The 18,445-nt window shown below is 41.5% G+C and overlaps 1 protein-coding gene across 1 annotated transcript in view; it reads right to left on the reverse strand.

Moving 5' to 3' along the window:
• Positions 1-13,579, reverse strand: part of cux1b (cut-like homeobox 1b) — a 70,202-nt gene extending 56,623 nt beyond the window's left edge. The window contains exon 1 of the mRNA XM_088300283.1: positions 13,418-13,579. Coding sequence (XP_088156409.1) covers positions 13,418-13,480 — 63 coding nt within the window. The 5' untranslated portion in view covers positions 13,481-13,579. The remainder of the gene's footprint in view (positions 1-13,417) is intronic.
• Between the last annotated feature and the right edge of the window lie 4,866 nt (positions 13,580-18,445).

Below are 18,445 nucleotides of genomic sequence, written 5' to 3' on the forward strand. Positions count from 1 at the left end.
AGGGGGCAGGGGGGGGGGGGGGCGTGAAGGACAGCTAAAAGCTATTTGGAGCTTTGACTGCATAAAAAGACCTGACCCGTTCAACACAGCCTACATATCAAAAACCATCAAATGGCAATCAATAGACCAAAGCGGTCAACTCAACAAACCATCACCAGACTAAAAACATGAAACCGGGGCCCAAGCGTCAGATGATAGTCTACACTCAGCTTATCCATTACCATCAGATAAAGAGGAGATAAAACACAGAGCCTAATCCTTTCATGTGTCGTGACAGCCACAGCACCCTCCGAGGCATTCCTTCAGTCTGGCTCTCAAATAGTTTTATGGCGGAAGGCAGTCATTCAGTCAGCCAGCCAGCCAGCCAGTCAGGCCTGTTCTGGTCTGTTTGTCTTATTTCACCGTTTACACGCTGTTTTATAGGCAGTTATTATGGTCGCCATGGTGATGCCATACGTTTTTATGGTCTTTCGGTCTCGGGGCAGAGAGTGTAATAAGTAAAGCACACACAGCCGCACACACACATAAATGCGTACGCGGCGCGCGCGCGCACACACACACCCACCCACCCCCACACACACACAAAAGCCTCAGAAAACACACTCCTGCTGTGGAAAGGTCTCCCGTCCCGTCCCTCGCTCTTTATCAGTCTCGACGAAACGCCTAGCTGCCTGTGAAACACGGATCGGCCGACTTGGACTTGCTCCTTTGCACATCTGGAGTTGATCAGAAGGGCCTCCTAGAAGCGGAGGCCTCTGGGCCTATTAATAACCATACTGCTGAACTCGAGGTCAGACGGCAGTCAGCGGATGAGCTTGTGTCGACGAAGCACACAGACAACCCAGCCCCCATCCCCCCCCCCCCCATTTCTTCCTCACCAGTGGTCCACTTTCACTTTGGAAACAAAGCCTCATCTTGACTGGTCATCCACAACCAAGTCTAGACTTACCAAGATTTTGGAATTCAAAAGAACTAAACAAATCCCGTTCATGCTGATTGTTACATTGTTGGCCCTTCACTCATTCACACCTCAAGTTCAAGTTCAAGGAGCTTTCAGTGAATAAACGGGAAAGCCAGATGGCGAAGTGGTCGTCAGTTTGTGCCGACTGTTGGGCCGGTCAGTCAGACGTCTGGGTCACAGGGAGGTCGGCAGGGTCAGCCCACCCCTGAACTTTGGCTCCAGTCTGACAGCTGCTCGGTGTCAAAGGTTCAGCAGGGGCCAAGGTACCGTCTGAGGACGAATCTAACAGACGTTAGCGCCTTGGGACTGCGGAGTGGGGTCATCCCAATTTTTTTGTTTCCATGAATTGCTTCTTTAATTTGTCAATTTGATCAACACTTAAAACTTACTTGGAATGGGCATAATAAATGAATTGATATCATGGATTACGTATGTGAAAATTATTTTTTTTGACGCAAGAAAGGCAAATATGGGCTCTCTCTCTCTCTCTCTCTCTCTCTCTCTCTCTCTCTCTCTCTCTCTCTCTCTCTCTCTCTCTCATCTCTCTCTCTCTCTCTCTCTCTCTCTCTCTCTCCTCTCTCTCTCTCTCTCTCTCTCTCTCTCTCCTCTCTCTCTCTCTCTCTCTCTCTCTCTCTCTCTCTCTCTCTCTCTCTCTCTCTCTCTCTCTCTCTCTCTCTCTCTCTCTCTCTCTCTCTCTCTCTCTCTCTCTCTCTCTCTCTCTCCTCTCTCTCTCTCTCTCTCTCTCTCTCTCTCTCTCTCTCTCCTCTCTCTCTCTCTCTCTCTCTCATATATATATATATTAAATTAAAAAATAAATAAATTACAGCAAGCCCCTCTGTAACTTACACATCAAATAAATAATCAATCAGGCGAACACTCTGTTAAGCAGAAATTACATTATATCACACACACCTGCGAATACAGGGTAGTTGAATCATCATAATCGGGGGTAGTTTTGTGCTGAGCCCAGCCAGCAGTCTGTGTTATTTTTAGAGGGCTGACACAGAAGCAGGCCGTCCATTACTCTGCAAGCTGGCAGGGGGACCATCAGCACTCCGGGTTCTTTAAACTGACCAAAATGGGCAGGAGCTCAACATAAACACTGCGAAGGTGCGGACACTTGCAGGGTTGAATTAGCTCAGATTCACAGCCATTACAGTTCCATTACTTTAGCATTATGACCTCGCAACCGTGCGTACAAATGCTTCGGCAGTATCAACCGCCTCCATAATAGTCAGTTAATAAGACTAATTCCCAGCAGTGTTATTTTCAATTCATTTAATCAGTATGATATGGAGTGTTTATCCCAATTCACAAACGGAGATTTACATGTCATTTCACGTTAATCTGCATTATTTAAAGAAAGCGTTTATACAACAATAATAAACTAATCTCGCCTGGGTGAGTGTGACATCAAGGCAGAAAAAAAATAATAAAAACAAGAGTGGCACGAATCGGACGGAGACGTGAGGCTAAAGTTGAAGGCTGCTCACGTCTGATGTGAATGATGGCTCCAGCCCGAAGGCCGGCGATGGATCTCGCATTGAGGCCGTGATTGACATTGAAAACTACACCGAGAGAGCTTTTAGCAGATAGCGAGCCATATCATAATTCAATCCCTGTACCATCAAAGAGCGGCAATATCATAATTCAATACTGAGAACCATTAGTCTCCAGCCCACCAATATCATAATTCAATCCCGAGGACATCAGCCTTTGCCAATATCATAATTCAATATGAGGACCATTAGGACACACCAATAGGCCTATTTGAATTCAATACTGACTGTCAATGATCTAACCGGACAGTGATACCGAGGCCATTGGGCTGATATGGGGAATCTGCCGCCTAATTTAGCTCAGACAGCATGATAACCGTGTGTGATAAACAACGCTAAATTAAGGAAGGCCACGGAGTTCAGTTATTGAAGGCCACAGAGGATTTTGCCGCTGAAACAGGTCCAGCGAGTTTTATGCAGGAGTACACACGTCCGAGCAACTTTTTACATCCAAACTCAGCCAAGCGCTCAGGGAAACTTCAGCACAGGCCCCTGAAGTGTGACCGCCCGCAGTTGGTCTAAAGGATCACAATGTGGTACTTTGTGGAAATGGGACGCCATTTCGTTTTCTGGTCCGTTGCTTCTGTTTATATTTCCATGTTAACGTCTTTTCTTTGCAACTTCAAAAAGGTCATGCGGGCTCACTTTGCCAGAAATCTGCAACTTCACAAACAATCCGACGGGTTGAAAGCTGAAAATTTCCACTGCTCCTTTTCAGACGACTCAGCAAAGCTGACATTTCTTCCAGGTTATTCTCACCTCGTATTCCTTAACATACCAAGACACTGCACGCGGAGAGCGAAATGACTTGAGCGAATGGGAAACAATGGCGCATTGTTGTGTTCGTTTAAAAAAAAAAAAAAGAAAAAAGAATGCAGCTTTTATGACAGGGTTACTTGAAAACCACGTTGTCACTTACTACTTTAAAACTCCAAATAAAAACCACCACACAGTTGATCTTTGTTTTGCTGGGCTTTCCTGTGCTTTAAACAACGTCAAATTGAATCTTTCAAAGAGGAATGGCTATAATATATATATATATATATATATATATATATATATATATATATAAAACCAAAAGTTCCATTGCCTTCATTCAACTTATGCGGCAAACCTCGTTTTAGACACGCACGGCAAATATCCACCGCCACCAAGTTGTGTCTGGTCCGTAAATGCCGTGACGTCTCGCAGCAGAGTAATGGCCGATTCTGTCATGAGAGCTGGTGAAACTCAATGAAGCTGTTGGTGAGCGACTCTGAGAGGCTCTGTAAATGATGCCTGACGCTTGAAAGGGAATCTCTTGTTTCTTTTTGAGGGGTGCCAGTCTGGTTTATAGCTTGCTAAATGGTAGAAATCAATGAGAAAATGTGAACGCGTGAATACAATTCAGCAGCAAATGCCTCATTAATCGAAAAAAAGTTTGAAAGCAAGGCTGAGGACGGTTATGAAATATTTTTTTCATTAAAATCAAGAATTCTACCAATTGTTTAACCAAGTAAATTGTTAATTATTCAAAGTTGAAAACCTTGTCATACATGAAATTAATTAGCTTATCACGAGGGCTGAAACAAGTCCTTGATTAATTTGGCTGTCTCGTTTAAAAAAGTAACGCTTGATGCCTCTGGTACTCACTTATTTATGTTTACATTGACAAGAAATACCGTATTTTCCGGAGTATAAGATGCTACTTTTTTCCTAGATTGAACCATGCGGCTAATGCAATGGTGCGGCTTTTCTGTGGGTTTTTCTTTCACCAGTAGGGGCGCTCTATAGTTCAGAACAAACGAGCTAAGAAAGCCGACTTCAGAATTACAGGGAAAATAAAAAATGAAATGAAGTTTTTTTTTCCTCCCCAAGTTCAGCGGGCCTGATTAAAATGTTTAACGGGCCGCATGTGGCCCCCGGGCCATAGTTTGCCCATGGCTGGGGTAACGTGTTGCGGCGTAACGGCTGACTTGAAGATTTAGGGCCACTTGCCGTCACAAACCTTTGCTACTGACTTCTCAACGCGGTGTGCGGAAACAGTGTTTAATCATGAATGAAGGGCGCTAAAGAATGTTTTGAATGATTTAGAAAATTGGGGGGGAAATATGTCACTGAAGTCAAAAGCTCAAAGTGTCATCATACAATACAATACATATTTATTTATATAACACTTTCCCAACAGCAAAACTGCAGGTCTAATGCACAATGTCACACAACGACACATCATAAAAGAGTTGCCCAAAACTATAAGATGAACAACTGACATGCTCAACAAATGATTTTTGTGAAAAAAAAATATGCCACTCAGGTCGCATAGACATTCAGCATTGAAACCTTTTGTCAAACAAAAATATCCAGAGACATGCTCGTTTTTTTATTTATTAAGACATTTTTTATGAACATTCTGTTTGATGCAAACTTTAAGCACCGTCCAGTCCATCTGTTTCCACACTTCTGCTCTGAGCTGTTTTTATCTATACTCAAAAGGCGCTGGTCAAAATTTCCACAGCGCAGTGCAAAATGTGCTCGACAGCATTATTAGATTATGACTCAAGTTATTTTTGTTTGTTAAATTGGCTTAAACTGGGCGTAGCTGACACTCCCCTCTGCAGCAGAAGGGTGAAACCAGCGAAAGGAGCGAGGAAAGGAAAGAGTCCAAGGTGAGGACGACTTCCGTCGAGATACGAGGAGAAGTTCGGGGGTCTTCTCTTCCTCTCTGGGATGCACAGTAGAAGCTCTCAGCGAGCGAGACCAAAGTCAAGCAAGTGGCAGACACCAAAGACCTGCCATGCACTCGCCCGACTCTCTGACTCATGCTTCGTCGCCAACACCCACCAAGCACACAGTGCAAGCTCAGTCCCAATGCCAGGTTTTGTCACTGGGCAGAGGGCTGCTTGGCTACAGTAAAAGCATGACGTGATGCCCCCGCCCCCACTCCACCCCCCCATCCTCAACGCTCCCCCAGCCTGTGCAGCAACAGTCGGGGTAAAAATATCCCCGACCAGTGCCTTCAGACACCCAGCTCATAAATTAACAGTAAAACTCCTGCAGACAACAACAACAGCAGCAGGCCGGTCGCTGAGAGATTTAAACCACTCGGGTTGCCGCCGACCGCCGCACCGGGATCATCTTACCGAAACCTTGACTAAATTTACCCGGCTCGAGCCGGAGAAAAAGAATGAACGACGGCTCACTTTTCAGCAAAGTTACGACAGAGCTGCCCACAAACTTCGAAAACAGACGAGAACTCCAAGGCCGAACAATTGATTGTAAACCTTGAGTGAGAACCACCAAGTTGAGTTTTTACTAAGGGTGGGCGTACATCATTAAATTACCTTGGCTGTCTGACATCAATCGACATTTTTATTTTTGAAGGGATGAGGAAAAACTCACTCTGAATTTTTTGCAGCGAATGAATATTTTTAAAAGTGAGAATTCTACCAATCATCAATTAATCGTCTAAGAATTTATTTTGCATGATGAAACAAAATAACCGGAATGTTACGTTCTGATATAATTTTTGTCCGGCAGGGATTGCCATCTTCGTTCTACAGTCAGACCTGTGACATTGGTGAGTGACATGGGTGCCAGCGAATGAGAGTGTATTTGGCTAGCTGTTAACGGGCTAATGGGTTAAGTGAATCAGATTGAGTCATGCTTATTAGAAGCACATACATGAAAATGCTTATTACATATTTATTTTCTTGCTGTTTGTACGATAAAGCGAAAGTGCACCGGCGGCTAAGTCTATCCCTGACCAAGTGCTGAGGCATTACAATATATTTTAATTAGCGATGGCAGGCTATATTGAATTAGATAACATGATACATTCTGTTGAATAGGCGAACGGTGCACACATAGACATTTTTTTTTTTATATGAGACGAACGATAAGAGATCAGTTCAAAACTGTTAACTTCAGGAAATACGTAAAAAAAATAAATAAATCATTCAAAAAAATAATTTTTTTAATCCATTTAAAAAAAAAAAAAAACTCAAGAAATACGCATTTAAATTTTCTATTAACGAAGAGATGCCGCTGACCTTGCGAACTTTCTGTGCTTTTTGTTTTTGTTGGAAAATTCACATTTGGGGCCAATTTAAGTTGTTTAAGTTTTTATTGAACTTAAGACATCTTCCCTTATACTGAAAATGAATAACGGGTCTAGATATCGTTTATCGGCCTCCTTGACTGCGTATTAGCATCGGCCCTGAAAAAAACCACATCGGTCATTATTGTTAAGTGTGAAATGATTCCAAACTTTGGACATTCTCTCTGTCTTGGACGGACTTGTTTCTCCTGGCTCGCCGCCATCACGCTAATCTATTTCAACGGATGGCACATGCAACTGCCGAACTTGTAAACAGCAGTGGAAAAATTATCCCCGCAAAGCTTCATTGCACAGATTTTTCTTCGACCTTGTGTTGTCTATGGAATTGTTTGAATTATTTGATTCATCGTTGCAGCCCTCGTTCTGAACTCAGAGCAACAATACTGTACTTCCTGGATAAATTGTGCCACAGAACAAAGAAATCTATGCGGATCTAGCGCAGCTTGCTCGCCAGAACACTAGCTTCAGGACAGACAAGCTTAATTAACCAACCTTAATCAATCGGTTCCAAACAACTGAAAACATCTCTTCATCAACTGATCTTCGTTTTTCCTTACAAGCTAAATGCGGGGAAAACGTCCTGTTCTCGCAATGTTAACAGACGTAGAGCCGCGCCAAATGTAACACGGGCCAACAAACGATGAAGTGACTTTTGACTAATCCGGTTAATAAACAGATGCCTATGGAGGAAACAAAGTTCCAAGCTGGGGAGCAGACATGAAGGAGGCCTCATAAATCGCACACCACTGCAGTTCTACCTCCAAGGTTACGCCGAAAAATCCGAAGCATACTGACGTCTCATATCTTATTAGGGCTTGCCAATAATGAAGCGCAATCTCCGATTGCTCCCAAGTAAAGACACAATGTTCCCAGCAAACTGCTTGACTGGGTCAAATGAAAAAAAAAAAGGAGGGCAAAAAAAAAAAAAAACAACAATAGGAGAGAAGACTGATGAGCTCCTCTAAAAGAAACTCCACTCTGTAATGGACGGACGGGGATTAGTCGTTAAAACCTCCTCCATCTGTAATTCAGTCATCCTGCCGTCATCTCTGAATCACTGATTCATTTTGCAAGTGCGCAAGACCTTTGCTAAAAGCATCACTGTTGCACCCATTTGTGTTTCAAGTGGTGGTTGAGGAAGAGGGCATAAAGGAAAGGGGGTAAAATAAAAGAAGGAGGGGGGGGGGGATTGTGCACGCAGAGAAGACAAGTTAACAGCTCGCGACGCTGTTTCAAAGCACTCTCTGTCCTGTAACAAGCACCTAGCTGGTTCCTCATGCGGGGGGGGAATGGGACACGCTGATCAAATAAGATTTTAATGAACATCAGCAGCTGGAGCCTGAGGAATAGACTGTGATGGTTTCAAGCGAATGACATCGAGGTTGGCTCGGGTTTTCATCATCAAAATCAGAACGCGCACCAAAATTGAGCGTTAAGACGAAACAGGCCGCACGCAAGACAGTGAGGAAGAAACTTACCGACATCGTAATTATGAAAATTCGGCAGCAGTCACGTTTAGGGATTTCATCAAAACATTTATTAGACAGCATTAGCAGCATAAACATACATTTCGTTTCGACGGGTTTATGTTTTGTTTCGGTTGTTTTGAATGTCTCTGATTGAGGTGATGTGGCGAAGCAATAATGTCCTACATTTGCTTAAGTTTGTGAAGTAAAGTAAGAAGACAGATTATTAAAAAGCTCCAGATGCAACGCTGCTTTACTATGAAATGAGCAGAATTCATACTTTAATGGCGAAATTTGCCGCCTGATATTGAACTTTATTGGATAAACGAGACGTAGTTCCGTGAGACATGTTTGTTCATCATCTAGGACTGGTCGATGAAACGAAATGTAACCACAATTTACATTTGGACTTTTTCCTTTAAAACATGATAATCCAAGAAAAATTATTAATGTGGAGAATGGTGCGGTGCATTTACAAGTTCCCGATGTTGTGAAAGTACCCTGAATTAGGGCTCCTCAATTACGAAAAAAAATATTCATCCCGATTATTTTAGTAATAATTTAAATTGTGATTATTCAAACAATTTTTTTTTTATACAAACCGCAAAAGAAATTTGGGAACAATATTACGAAAAATCAAATTTATTTAATCTTAAAATTTTAAAATAAATAAAAAATAAATAAATACATTAGAGTACGGTATAAACAAACATATTCCATCCCTGTTTACTTGCTATATAGAACTGTTGTAAAATCTAAATAATTTACATAGAACGCACACATTTTGAAGTCAAGTGCACTCACTATCGGATTAGACGTAAAACCAGTACTATTTTCAAAATATTTTGTGCACAATATATATTGTGTGTAATATTTTTTATGATTAAGCCAATTTTGTAATCGTTGAGTGTAATAATCGTAATTTAATTTTGATTACTTGCCCAGCTTTAACCTGAATGCAACACGTTGCTCACGTTACAATCGTGTAGCGTATGTGATTCTGCCATCGCTAAATGACACCCCGGTTGGAGTTTAAATGCACAACAAAAATAATTACACACACTTTCTTCATTTTTAGAACATTTCTAGACACAAATGCTGAAGTCAATGTATTCTTTTTTTTCCTGAAGTCAAGGTGATATCCCAATACAATGCTAACGGGAAATACAACCGGCATCTCTTTAAACTCAGTGCACTTAAAGAGAAAATACAGGCCTTGAGAGCAATTTGGACTCACTAAAAACATGACGTTATAAAACATATTTTGGGTAGTTTTAAACTGCACAGTTTTAATAGTACAAGCAGGAGAATCTCAATTTTAAAAAGGTCCAAATCAGCACAATGCGGCGCATTCCAAAGGGCTGGGAAGTCGCAAACATCCCGCTTGGAAGTTCCGAGGTCCGACGTCAAAGCGTTCCAGTTGAACGGAGACAACAAATGTGTGGTTGGCCTCAATAAGCATGTCCTTTAGCAATACATAGCAGAGCATTATGAAGAAAACCACAAAATATGCTGGCAACAAACTTGGTCTCATCCACCAAAATATTTCACATAAGGGGATTTATTTGATGAATATGTTGAGGATGTGAAAACTGTTGCCATCTAATAACAACGGTAATGTTCATTGATTTTTAAGAATTCTAATTGAGTTGGATTAATAGTCCTATTTTTGACAGAATTCCATTCATAAAGTGATGACGTAAGATGAATTTGTATAAAAATGGGGGGAAAGAATTCTCTGCCATAAATAAAGAACAATCCAATGGCAAACACCAATCATAGCGGTCTGTGACGGCATATTCTGAAAGTGCACTGCAAACGACGTGCACCAATCGTAACATTGGACACAAAACCGAGAACACTTCTGTATAGCTGAACAACAATAACATGACATCCTCTGTGGGAAAATGAGCACCACCCACGACATGGCAACTTCCCCGTGTAGCGTTAGTCTGACACTGGCGTCGAAACGTGGAGGCCAGAGCATTTAGCGAGCATTTATTTCCGCTAATTTGCCCCATTGTTGATCAAGGAAATTTAATCTGCTTAATCCCAAATATAAACTGTCGCTAATATATAGTGTATAAATAGTGTATATATTGCGGTTTATTGCATGCCGGGCAGCACGGAAATCTACTGGAAGGATTGCGGCTTAATTAAGAAATAGAAATCCCTTTATTGTCATTGTACTCAAGTGTGCAAAGAGGCAGAGAAGGTCCCCAATGAGGACAGTAATAGGTGTTCTCACAGAATTAGCCACACTCACAGACAATATATGCCTGTGAGTGTGGCTAATTGGCTGTAAACGGCACGTGTTAAGTAGTAGTTGTTTAAAGGTTTCCAAAAAACAAACAAAATTGAAGAAATGTTTTTTGGTTTGGGGAAAAAAATTAAAAATAAAAATGCTTTTGAGAAAACTAACTGAAACGACATATTATATTTACAGAGAAAAACTATAATTAAAGTAAAAATGTCCATCTTCATCTTTGTCTATTAATATCGCACCTGAGCTTTGACGATTCATTTGAAATGTATTTATTTCGGTATCGCGGTAAATCCGCAGCGGCAGAAGAGGGTAGGTCAGGTGTTTCATAATTGTAGTTTACTTTATGATACGATACTTGGAGACCTTTTACTATTATTATTATTATCTTGCACTTGATACTCCATATAATCATAAAAACTAAAACTAATACTGAAACTAATAAAATGAATGTAATCCCCAAAAATTCAAACGAACCGGTTTCATAAACTAATTAGAATTGAATAAGAAAAACTCAAAACGAACTTTGGGCCCCATGAGCCTTTGCGGGAATTAATGGCGCTACTTCCTGTCTGAACTGGTAGCTGCCTTTAGTTTATATAGCAAATGTTCACGCGAGTGCACTTTCTGTGACAGTTGCGGACTTAAACATTGTTGGCGTGCCAATTGACGCGGGTTAAAAGGAAAAATAACATTACGATCCAGTTACTATAAATGAAGCGAGGAAGGGGGATGAGTGACGGTATATGAGAACAAAAATCTTGGGTATCACTCAAGAGCAACTGGTGGGTGCAAGTGAAGATGTCACATCCCTTCCAAATATGGTGTCTAGCATTAAAATTAACCATGGGGGGGCGGAGGGTGCGGACATGCTGTTTTGTCAATTACAAGACTAGACGCCGGGATGGGAAACGCAGATTTTTATCGAACTTCACAATGTTTCTCCGTTTCACCCAACCATCGTAAACCCGCTGTAGTTTATAGTTTTGGAGGGTGACGTCAGATATCTTCAACGTAAAGTGAACGCACGTCAAGTTCGCAAATTGGACTTCACTTCTAGCAACATTCCTATGCATTTTTCCTCGTCGTAGGTGGGACATTTGCCACTTCTCTCAGCGCAATCAATGACAACGTGTAAAAAAATAGATCCAAATGAGGATTTTCTCAGAGGGTTTTCCTCCAGGAGCCTCTTGGTGGGAGTGAGAGCAAATAAGATGTCATCAATAATAGACAGAGAATGTTCTGAGTTCTGCACACACACACACACACACACACACACACACAAGTATACACACACACCAGCTCTGACTGATTCCTATCCCGCAGACAGGCCTGCCAAGCGCCAGCCTTTTTGCACACGCTCAGATTCACTGTCCTGACTAATCGCTTGTGATAGGGGCCTTTGCCATAATTACCCAGGGCCTTATCACAAACTTATGCGATGCATTTTTCATGTCCTGGCTGCTGGCGCTGCCTTCACTGTCCATGCTGGCAGTCCATCTACTAGGGGAGGGGTGAGAGGAGAGAGAGAGAGAGAGAGAGAGAGAGAGAAAAAAGGACTGATCGTGCACAAATTCACACAGCAGTTCAAACAGGGAGAAATGGGTGAGAGCGGGGTGAAGGGCCAGTGAGGAGCGAGGGGAGGAAAAAATAAAAATGCAGGAGGAGGGGAGGGTGGCAGTGAGAGATTGGATGGCGAACAGGAAGGGGGAGGGAGACAGATAGCGAGGCACATTTTTTTACATAATGCATGAACAAGGGGGCAGGGGTAGGATCAAATAAATAGGAGAAGTGGAGCCTTGATGATGTGGCATAAGTGCAACACAAAGGCCACCGGGAAGACTTGTTCGCTATCCTTTTGTCTGTGCGCCCGTCCTGACCCAAATTAAAGTTTTGATCCTATGCAAATTCGGGGGAAACAGAGTTTAGCCTACATATTGCCATTTTATGTTAATGACCCAGTGGACTTCTTCTAATAGTCATCAAGTTGAAGTCCAGCTAGGGCACGTTCACGTTAAATGCCACAAGGAGGGAAAGTAGGAGGGGGGTACACGCGCACAACAGTGCCATTGTCTAGGTGTCTTGTGATAGGTCAAACCGGCTCGCATGTACATACAGGCCGTCGTTCACACGCACTCACTGGGCCCAATATACGGCTCTGGTTCCGCGGGCGCGCGCACGGCGGGATTAGTGGCACGCACGCATGCACGCACGCACGCATTCAGGAGTTCATCGTAGAAAGCAAAAAAATAAACAAAAAACCAACATAAACCGCAACACGGTCACGCTCCTACCCGTGTATGTTAAAGAATTTGAGGAATTACTTTAAACGATCAATATAAAAGTGTCGCTTAGTTTGTCAAAAAAGAACAAGAGTGTGTTAATAGTGGTTTAAAAAAAAAAAACATTCTCACGCACAGCCGAGCAAACCGCCACTTGGCGTCAAACTGCCTCCAAACCGCTAGCCGAAGAGCTCGCTAACATGTCAAGTAAACTTGCTCATTTGCTTCCAAATGCCACAAAAAAAGGGGAGAGTTGTTGTATGGAGCTTCCACGTCGGGTGTCCCCGCAGCGCTACCGTCTAACGAGAGCCACTTGGTGTTTCTCCCAACCACCAACACCCCCCTCCTCCTCCCCAGTCGAGGTAGCCAGCTCGCGGCTAAAGCGTCGGGCTAACTACGGCTACTAAAAGTTGAACAACACGCGATAAAAAAAGGTGGCCAAGGCGAAAAAGCTTCCCCGTAGTGGCCGACATCGTTCGGCGGCGGTGCCTCGGAGGGGTTAGAGTGGGGGCTTTGTTATTTCACCGCATCCCGGCGGCGTCGCCCCCGCCGGTAGCCGGTCGCAGTGGTCCAATCGATGTGGAATTGAACAAAGAGGATCAATTTCTGATCAGCGAGAAGAGCCACTTTCATCAATGCGAGGGGGAGCTCTCCGGGCTCTCTTCCCCCTACGTAAACGGGCGAACGAGGTGGCGGCGGAACAAAAACACACACTAAAGCCACCCGGGAGGGAAGCACGAGCCGCCCGCGGAACGGCTGCCGAGCGAGCCCAAAGAGAGTGTCCACTGACCTGTAGTTGTTGTAAGTCAAAGCGCTTCCAATATTGAAACATCGATCCTGCATTGGCCGCCATCTTGAGACATATTGAGACAGGAATGAGATGCTGATAGAGCGCGCGGGGGTTGGAGTTCAGTGGAGGGGAGCGGGCGCGGGGAACACCCGGACTGGATTTCCTCCGCGCTCCGCCTGGACTACAGGCTGCCGTGGAACGGGGTCACCCAGCGGGATTGTCGCTTTAATAACGCCATTATAATTGCTTTAATAGCATTTTATCAGTACGCGGAATTCACAGGTAAATTGCAAATGAGTGTTGTGTTACCTCATTTATTTAACTAAACAATATTAGGTCGCTGTATTGTTTATATATTATTATTTATATTATAACACAAAAATGAGAAAATGAAAATTTATGGAGTTATCGAGTATGGATGGTGGAAGGCTGAATGAAAAAAAAATGCAATGTTGTTGGAACATGTGTAATAATATCAAATATATATTTATTATTATTATTTTAATTTCTAGAATTTTGAAAATCATTCCCAATGCGAATTAAATGAGCTGAACATTTTTTGAATTTCCAATGGTAATAATGTGAATCTGTTAAGATGAAACAAGAGTATGCGTGGCTATGGAATATGTTTGATGTGGATAGAAGCACCAAAAAGTGAGGTGACTAAAATGTAATAATGTTAAGTGTACAATAACACGTGTAATAAATGTGGAATAAACACAAAGAGGCTACTTGAAGGCCAATGAGCTGTTTGGAAGTGTGCCAGTGTTGTTTGTTTTGTTCTTTCAGGACAGACAGACGGACAAATGTACATATACATTGTTTATTGCCACTCTGGTTACTGTCAAAGTAAACATAAAACAAAAGGCAATTACACTTTGTGTATTTAAATTGATCACATAGCCTCAACTACCTGAATGCTAGCATGCAGGGGGAAACTCCATAGCCACGCGGACTAGCAATTATCATCTATGTGGCGTTGTTACTCTTTTTGAAAAAAATGGACATCTGAACACAAACGGTGCTGCAACACATGTCGAAAGACCATATAAAAATACTCTTCGACTGATATTGTTTATCTTCTGTCAAAAATGACAAATAATACATCTGTACTGGGCTGAACCTCTTTTGTGTCTCCAGTATATCACTATGTCTGTCTTACACTGCCTGCAGGTGGCCAAAGGACGCACAACAGAATTCTTTTTAATTTATTCCTTTTTAATTGAGAGGCTGGACTAGATCAGTGCAATTTCCATTCATTTCAACGAGGAGAGATGATTTACGATTCCAGTGTTTTGAATTAAGAATGTGGTCAAGGAACAAATTCAATTCCTATTTCAAGGCATCAATGTATTACCCATTTGAAGTCGGGACTCCCGAATCATAAAATAGATAAACAAGCAGACAGATAGCAAGATAAGTGTAAAGCATATAATTGACAGTGCAATATAGAGATACAATGATGAATTATCATACACCCAGTACGTAGTCTGAAAAACTGTTGATATGCGTATAATCAGACCATTGGCATTCTTCATTTTCACTTGTCCTCTTCTGAAAAACAGTCGCTAGAGGGGTGGGAAAGTCTCAAAATTACAGCCAAAATGTCACAAAGTTGGCAACATCGCAGACAAGTTTGTAGCTCTTTCTGGCTTGTACTGTTCACACACATGCACATCAAAATATAGTGTATGTTTATTTTATTGTCATGAGGGCCGGTTGAAGATTGTGGACGGTCCCGATGTGGCCCATGGGCCCTAGCTTTCCTGGCCCTGCTGCGGATCGACGGATAGACAAATCAATACTAAATAGAGAGAGATTTACTGGGCCTCTGTGGATTCTGTTCTTTTGCGAAGGAACTTTCCTTTCTGTTCCTATCTGAGCGAGATGACCCGTGACTAAGTACTTGGAGGAAAGAATTCTAAAAATGCTCAGGAAAGGTGCATGGATGAAACCTTTAACCCACCTTTAACATAAGTTACTCCTGACTAACCTTTGCGAAAGGAACCACCGCAATTCTTTAGCAGCAACTAACAGGCCTCGAGTAACTTTGCCGACTATGCGCAAATACGTTTGCAAGACACACGTCAGCAATACTCACCGTGGAGTCAAATTCATTTCAAACGGGGCTGTGTTTTCTAATCTTCGAAAGGAAGAATCGTTTCATCTCTACTCGACCAGAAGTCATATTCCACGGAGGTGACGTAAAGGTTCAGCGATTTATTACTTTTCAAAGAGTTCCACTATAAATCAGTGACTCCTAACGAGCGTGCTGCAACATCCTTATCTAATTTCATTTATTTTGGGTGAAAATTATTTAGTCATTGCAAATGTATCTTTGTGTGTGGCAGGCAGAACAGTGAAATGTTATTCCATTAGATGGCAAAGACAAAAAAAATCTTCTGCAGTGAAAACAACACAAGGCAATGCAAGCATACATAATTCCTGAAATGATATACTTAAATTTTGAAGAAAATTATTATTAATATAGACAGAAATCCCGTAGTCGAGGTCATAATTCCGACAAGGCCTCAACTGCTGGAATTTGGTGCATGGTGATCAGCGTGACAACACAGATTTCAGTGTATTACTAAAGTATTATTTCTTAAGTTATGAATATTCATTTTTTAATAATTAGATCACATATTATCACTAGGTTATTTTTTAATATTTTTATTTTAACACAATTTCTGGTCCCAAAATGTTTAGAATATGGTGGTTTTTTTCTTTTATGAAGCAAAACAACAAACATTTTTTAAGGCTATATATGTAAATATTTGATTTTAAATTGTTAATGTCGGTTTGATTTTTATTCAGGCGATTCATGTAAATGTTTCGTTTGCAATTTTTAATCTAGGTTTCATTTATGAAGCAAATGAAATATCTGTAGGCGATTTATGTAAATATTTTTTTTAATTGTCAATTTGCATACAGAACCCGAACTCTCATTTGAAATATTTTTGTTTTTTTGTAACCAGTTTCGTTTCGTTTGTCCCCAATAGGACGAGCTGGAGTCAATCTCAGCTAATTTATGGAATGTCTCGATATATTCAGTGCTTAAAAAAGTGCACGTCATTGTTTTTATGAAACAAGAACATTTCAAGTGCTAATGCCACAGATGTGTTTGCATTCTTGTTGCAATTTGATTTAAAATTCACTGACATGTTTACACCGCACTTATTTGGTCCAATTTCGTGGTGAAGTTGTCAGACTGCCCACTTAAAAAGACTGCAACCCCACAAGTTTAGTAAGTGAGCAACTTGAATTTAAGTGGATCCATAAGCTGCCTTTTATATTTGTGAATGCTTTATTTGCATTTAGCCTATCCCAAAATACCAAAGCATTTTATTAATTTAAGAGGACCTTGTAAAAAATAGTCACACACATTAAATCGCAATCGGAATTTTGCGGATGGGGTGGGGGGTCAATTCGATTAGTTTTCAACCCTAATAAAAAGTGCCCTTTTATTTATTTATTCTTTTTTTTTTTTTTTCAAACCAAGCATTGCCCATAAATAACGGCGTACAAAAAATGGCGGCATTTTACGTCAGTGTTCTGTCGAACTGACCTTGAGCTACACAGTTGACCCCCGGCTGCTCCTGAAGCGTCACTCCCGCCGACCGCGTGTCGGAGAATTCTTAATTACGAGCTATGTATGCACATAGTTCAAATGGGGCTTCATTAAAAAAAAAAAAAAACGCATTTCATGAAAACATTTGTTGTTGTTCTAGAATTGCATCAAAGGCTCTCGCATGTTTGTTTCACACACCAAAGGTTGTCCATATGGAGAGCCTATAGCTGCTCTGTCTTATCTTTGCAACAGCTCTGCTGTTCATATTGTTTTTTTTCTTTCTTTTTCTTTGTATCAAGGGTGCTGTAAGGCCTGTCTGGGTGAAATGACTTCTTTCTTTTTTTTTTTTGTAAGCCACACAGAGCTCGCAGTCTTGATATCGGCTCCATCTGCTACAAAAATACACTACTCGAGATTTATTTTTGTTTCCCAACAGCGATTGTGCTTCACTTGCACCCGTTAAAAATACCGCACGGAATGTGGCATAGATAATGCCTCTCTTTCACGGCACCTTTTGGAGTTTGGAGCAGTTTATGCCCCCTTCCGTATGAATGGTGCTCATTGCTCCGATAAAGTGAAGCAGCTCAAAATAGCTTTGCCTTATTTAATACACCAAGACATCATTTTGATCCTGTTTCCCTCCTTATTCACCTACCACCAGGAAATCTATTAAAAGTATACAAAAAGAGCAGGCCATTAGAAAATAAAAGAATCTTTTTTTCCATACAAAGTGCTGAGCAGAAATGAAAAGTCTGACATACAAAAACAAAGACAGTTAATTCAAACGGCACATTCATAACATAAAAACACACTCCCAGTACTTTTTTTTTTTTTTTTGGTCACATTTCCTGGAGACTTTTCCACTTGTTCCGTTACGCGTAAACCCAATTTGGTGTCAATCGAGGAGTTACTTTTTTTTCCAACTTTCCAGGACTTACTGAAAGAGTTTTAGGGGCTCTTGATGGCTTGTAAGAAGTTTTCAGGCATGTTGAGCCCCCTAAAAAAAGGGGATTCTTTCTTCAGAAGGAGAACAATTGCAAAAAAAGGCCTCGTATTGGAATAGTAGCAGCATGGATGCGGCAGTCTTTGGATCAACACGACGTTATGCGTTCAAGCCCAAAATGTTGTGTGCGAACTGATGAACATGATGCTCGTGTCGCGGGCCGGCATGACTTATGAAGCAGCCCAAGTCAAACCTGAAATACAGGTCAGGCGTAATCCATGTACTTTTATGCGTATGTGTTTATGTGATTTGGTTATATTTATTTATTTTTTTGTTTTTTGGGTTAAATACATAAAAAGAGCCTTGCACTAAATGCATTAAGACACAATAAAAGAAAAAAAAAAAAAAAGAACGATCATCCATCCATTTTAGGCCATTTTGCCAAAAGCTGTAACCATTTTAAATGATCACCGTGGTCACTGGAGCCTCCACCCACATTCAAAATCCCTGCACC

This window comes from Idiotropiscis lumnitzeri, chromosome 7, assembly GCF_059441095.1.
Source record: "Idiotropiscis lumnitzeri isolate Australia: NSW breed Sydney's pygmy pipehorse chromosome 7, RoL_Ilum_1.0, whole genome shotgun sequence".
Lineage (NCBI taxonomy): Eukaryota > Metazoa > Chordata > Actinopteri > Syngnathiformes > Syngnathidae > Idiotropiscis > Idiotropiscis lumnitzeri.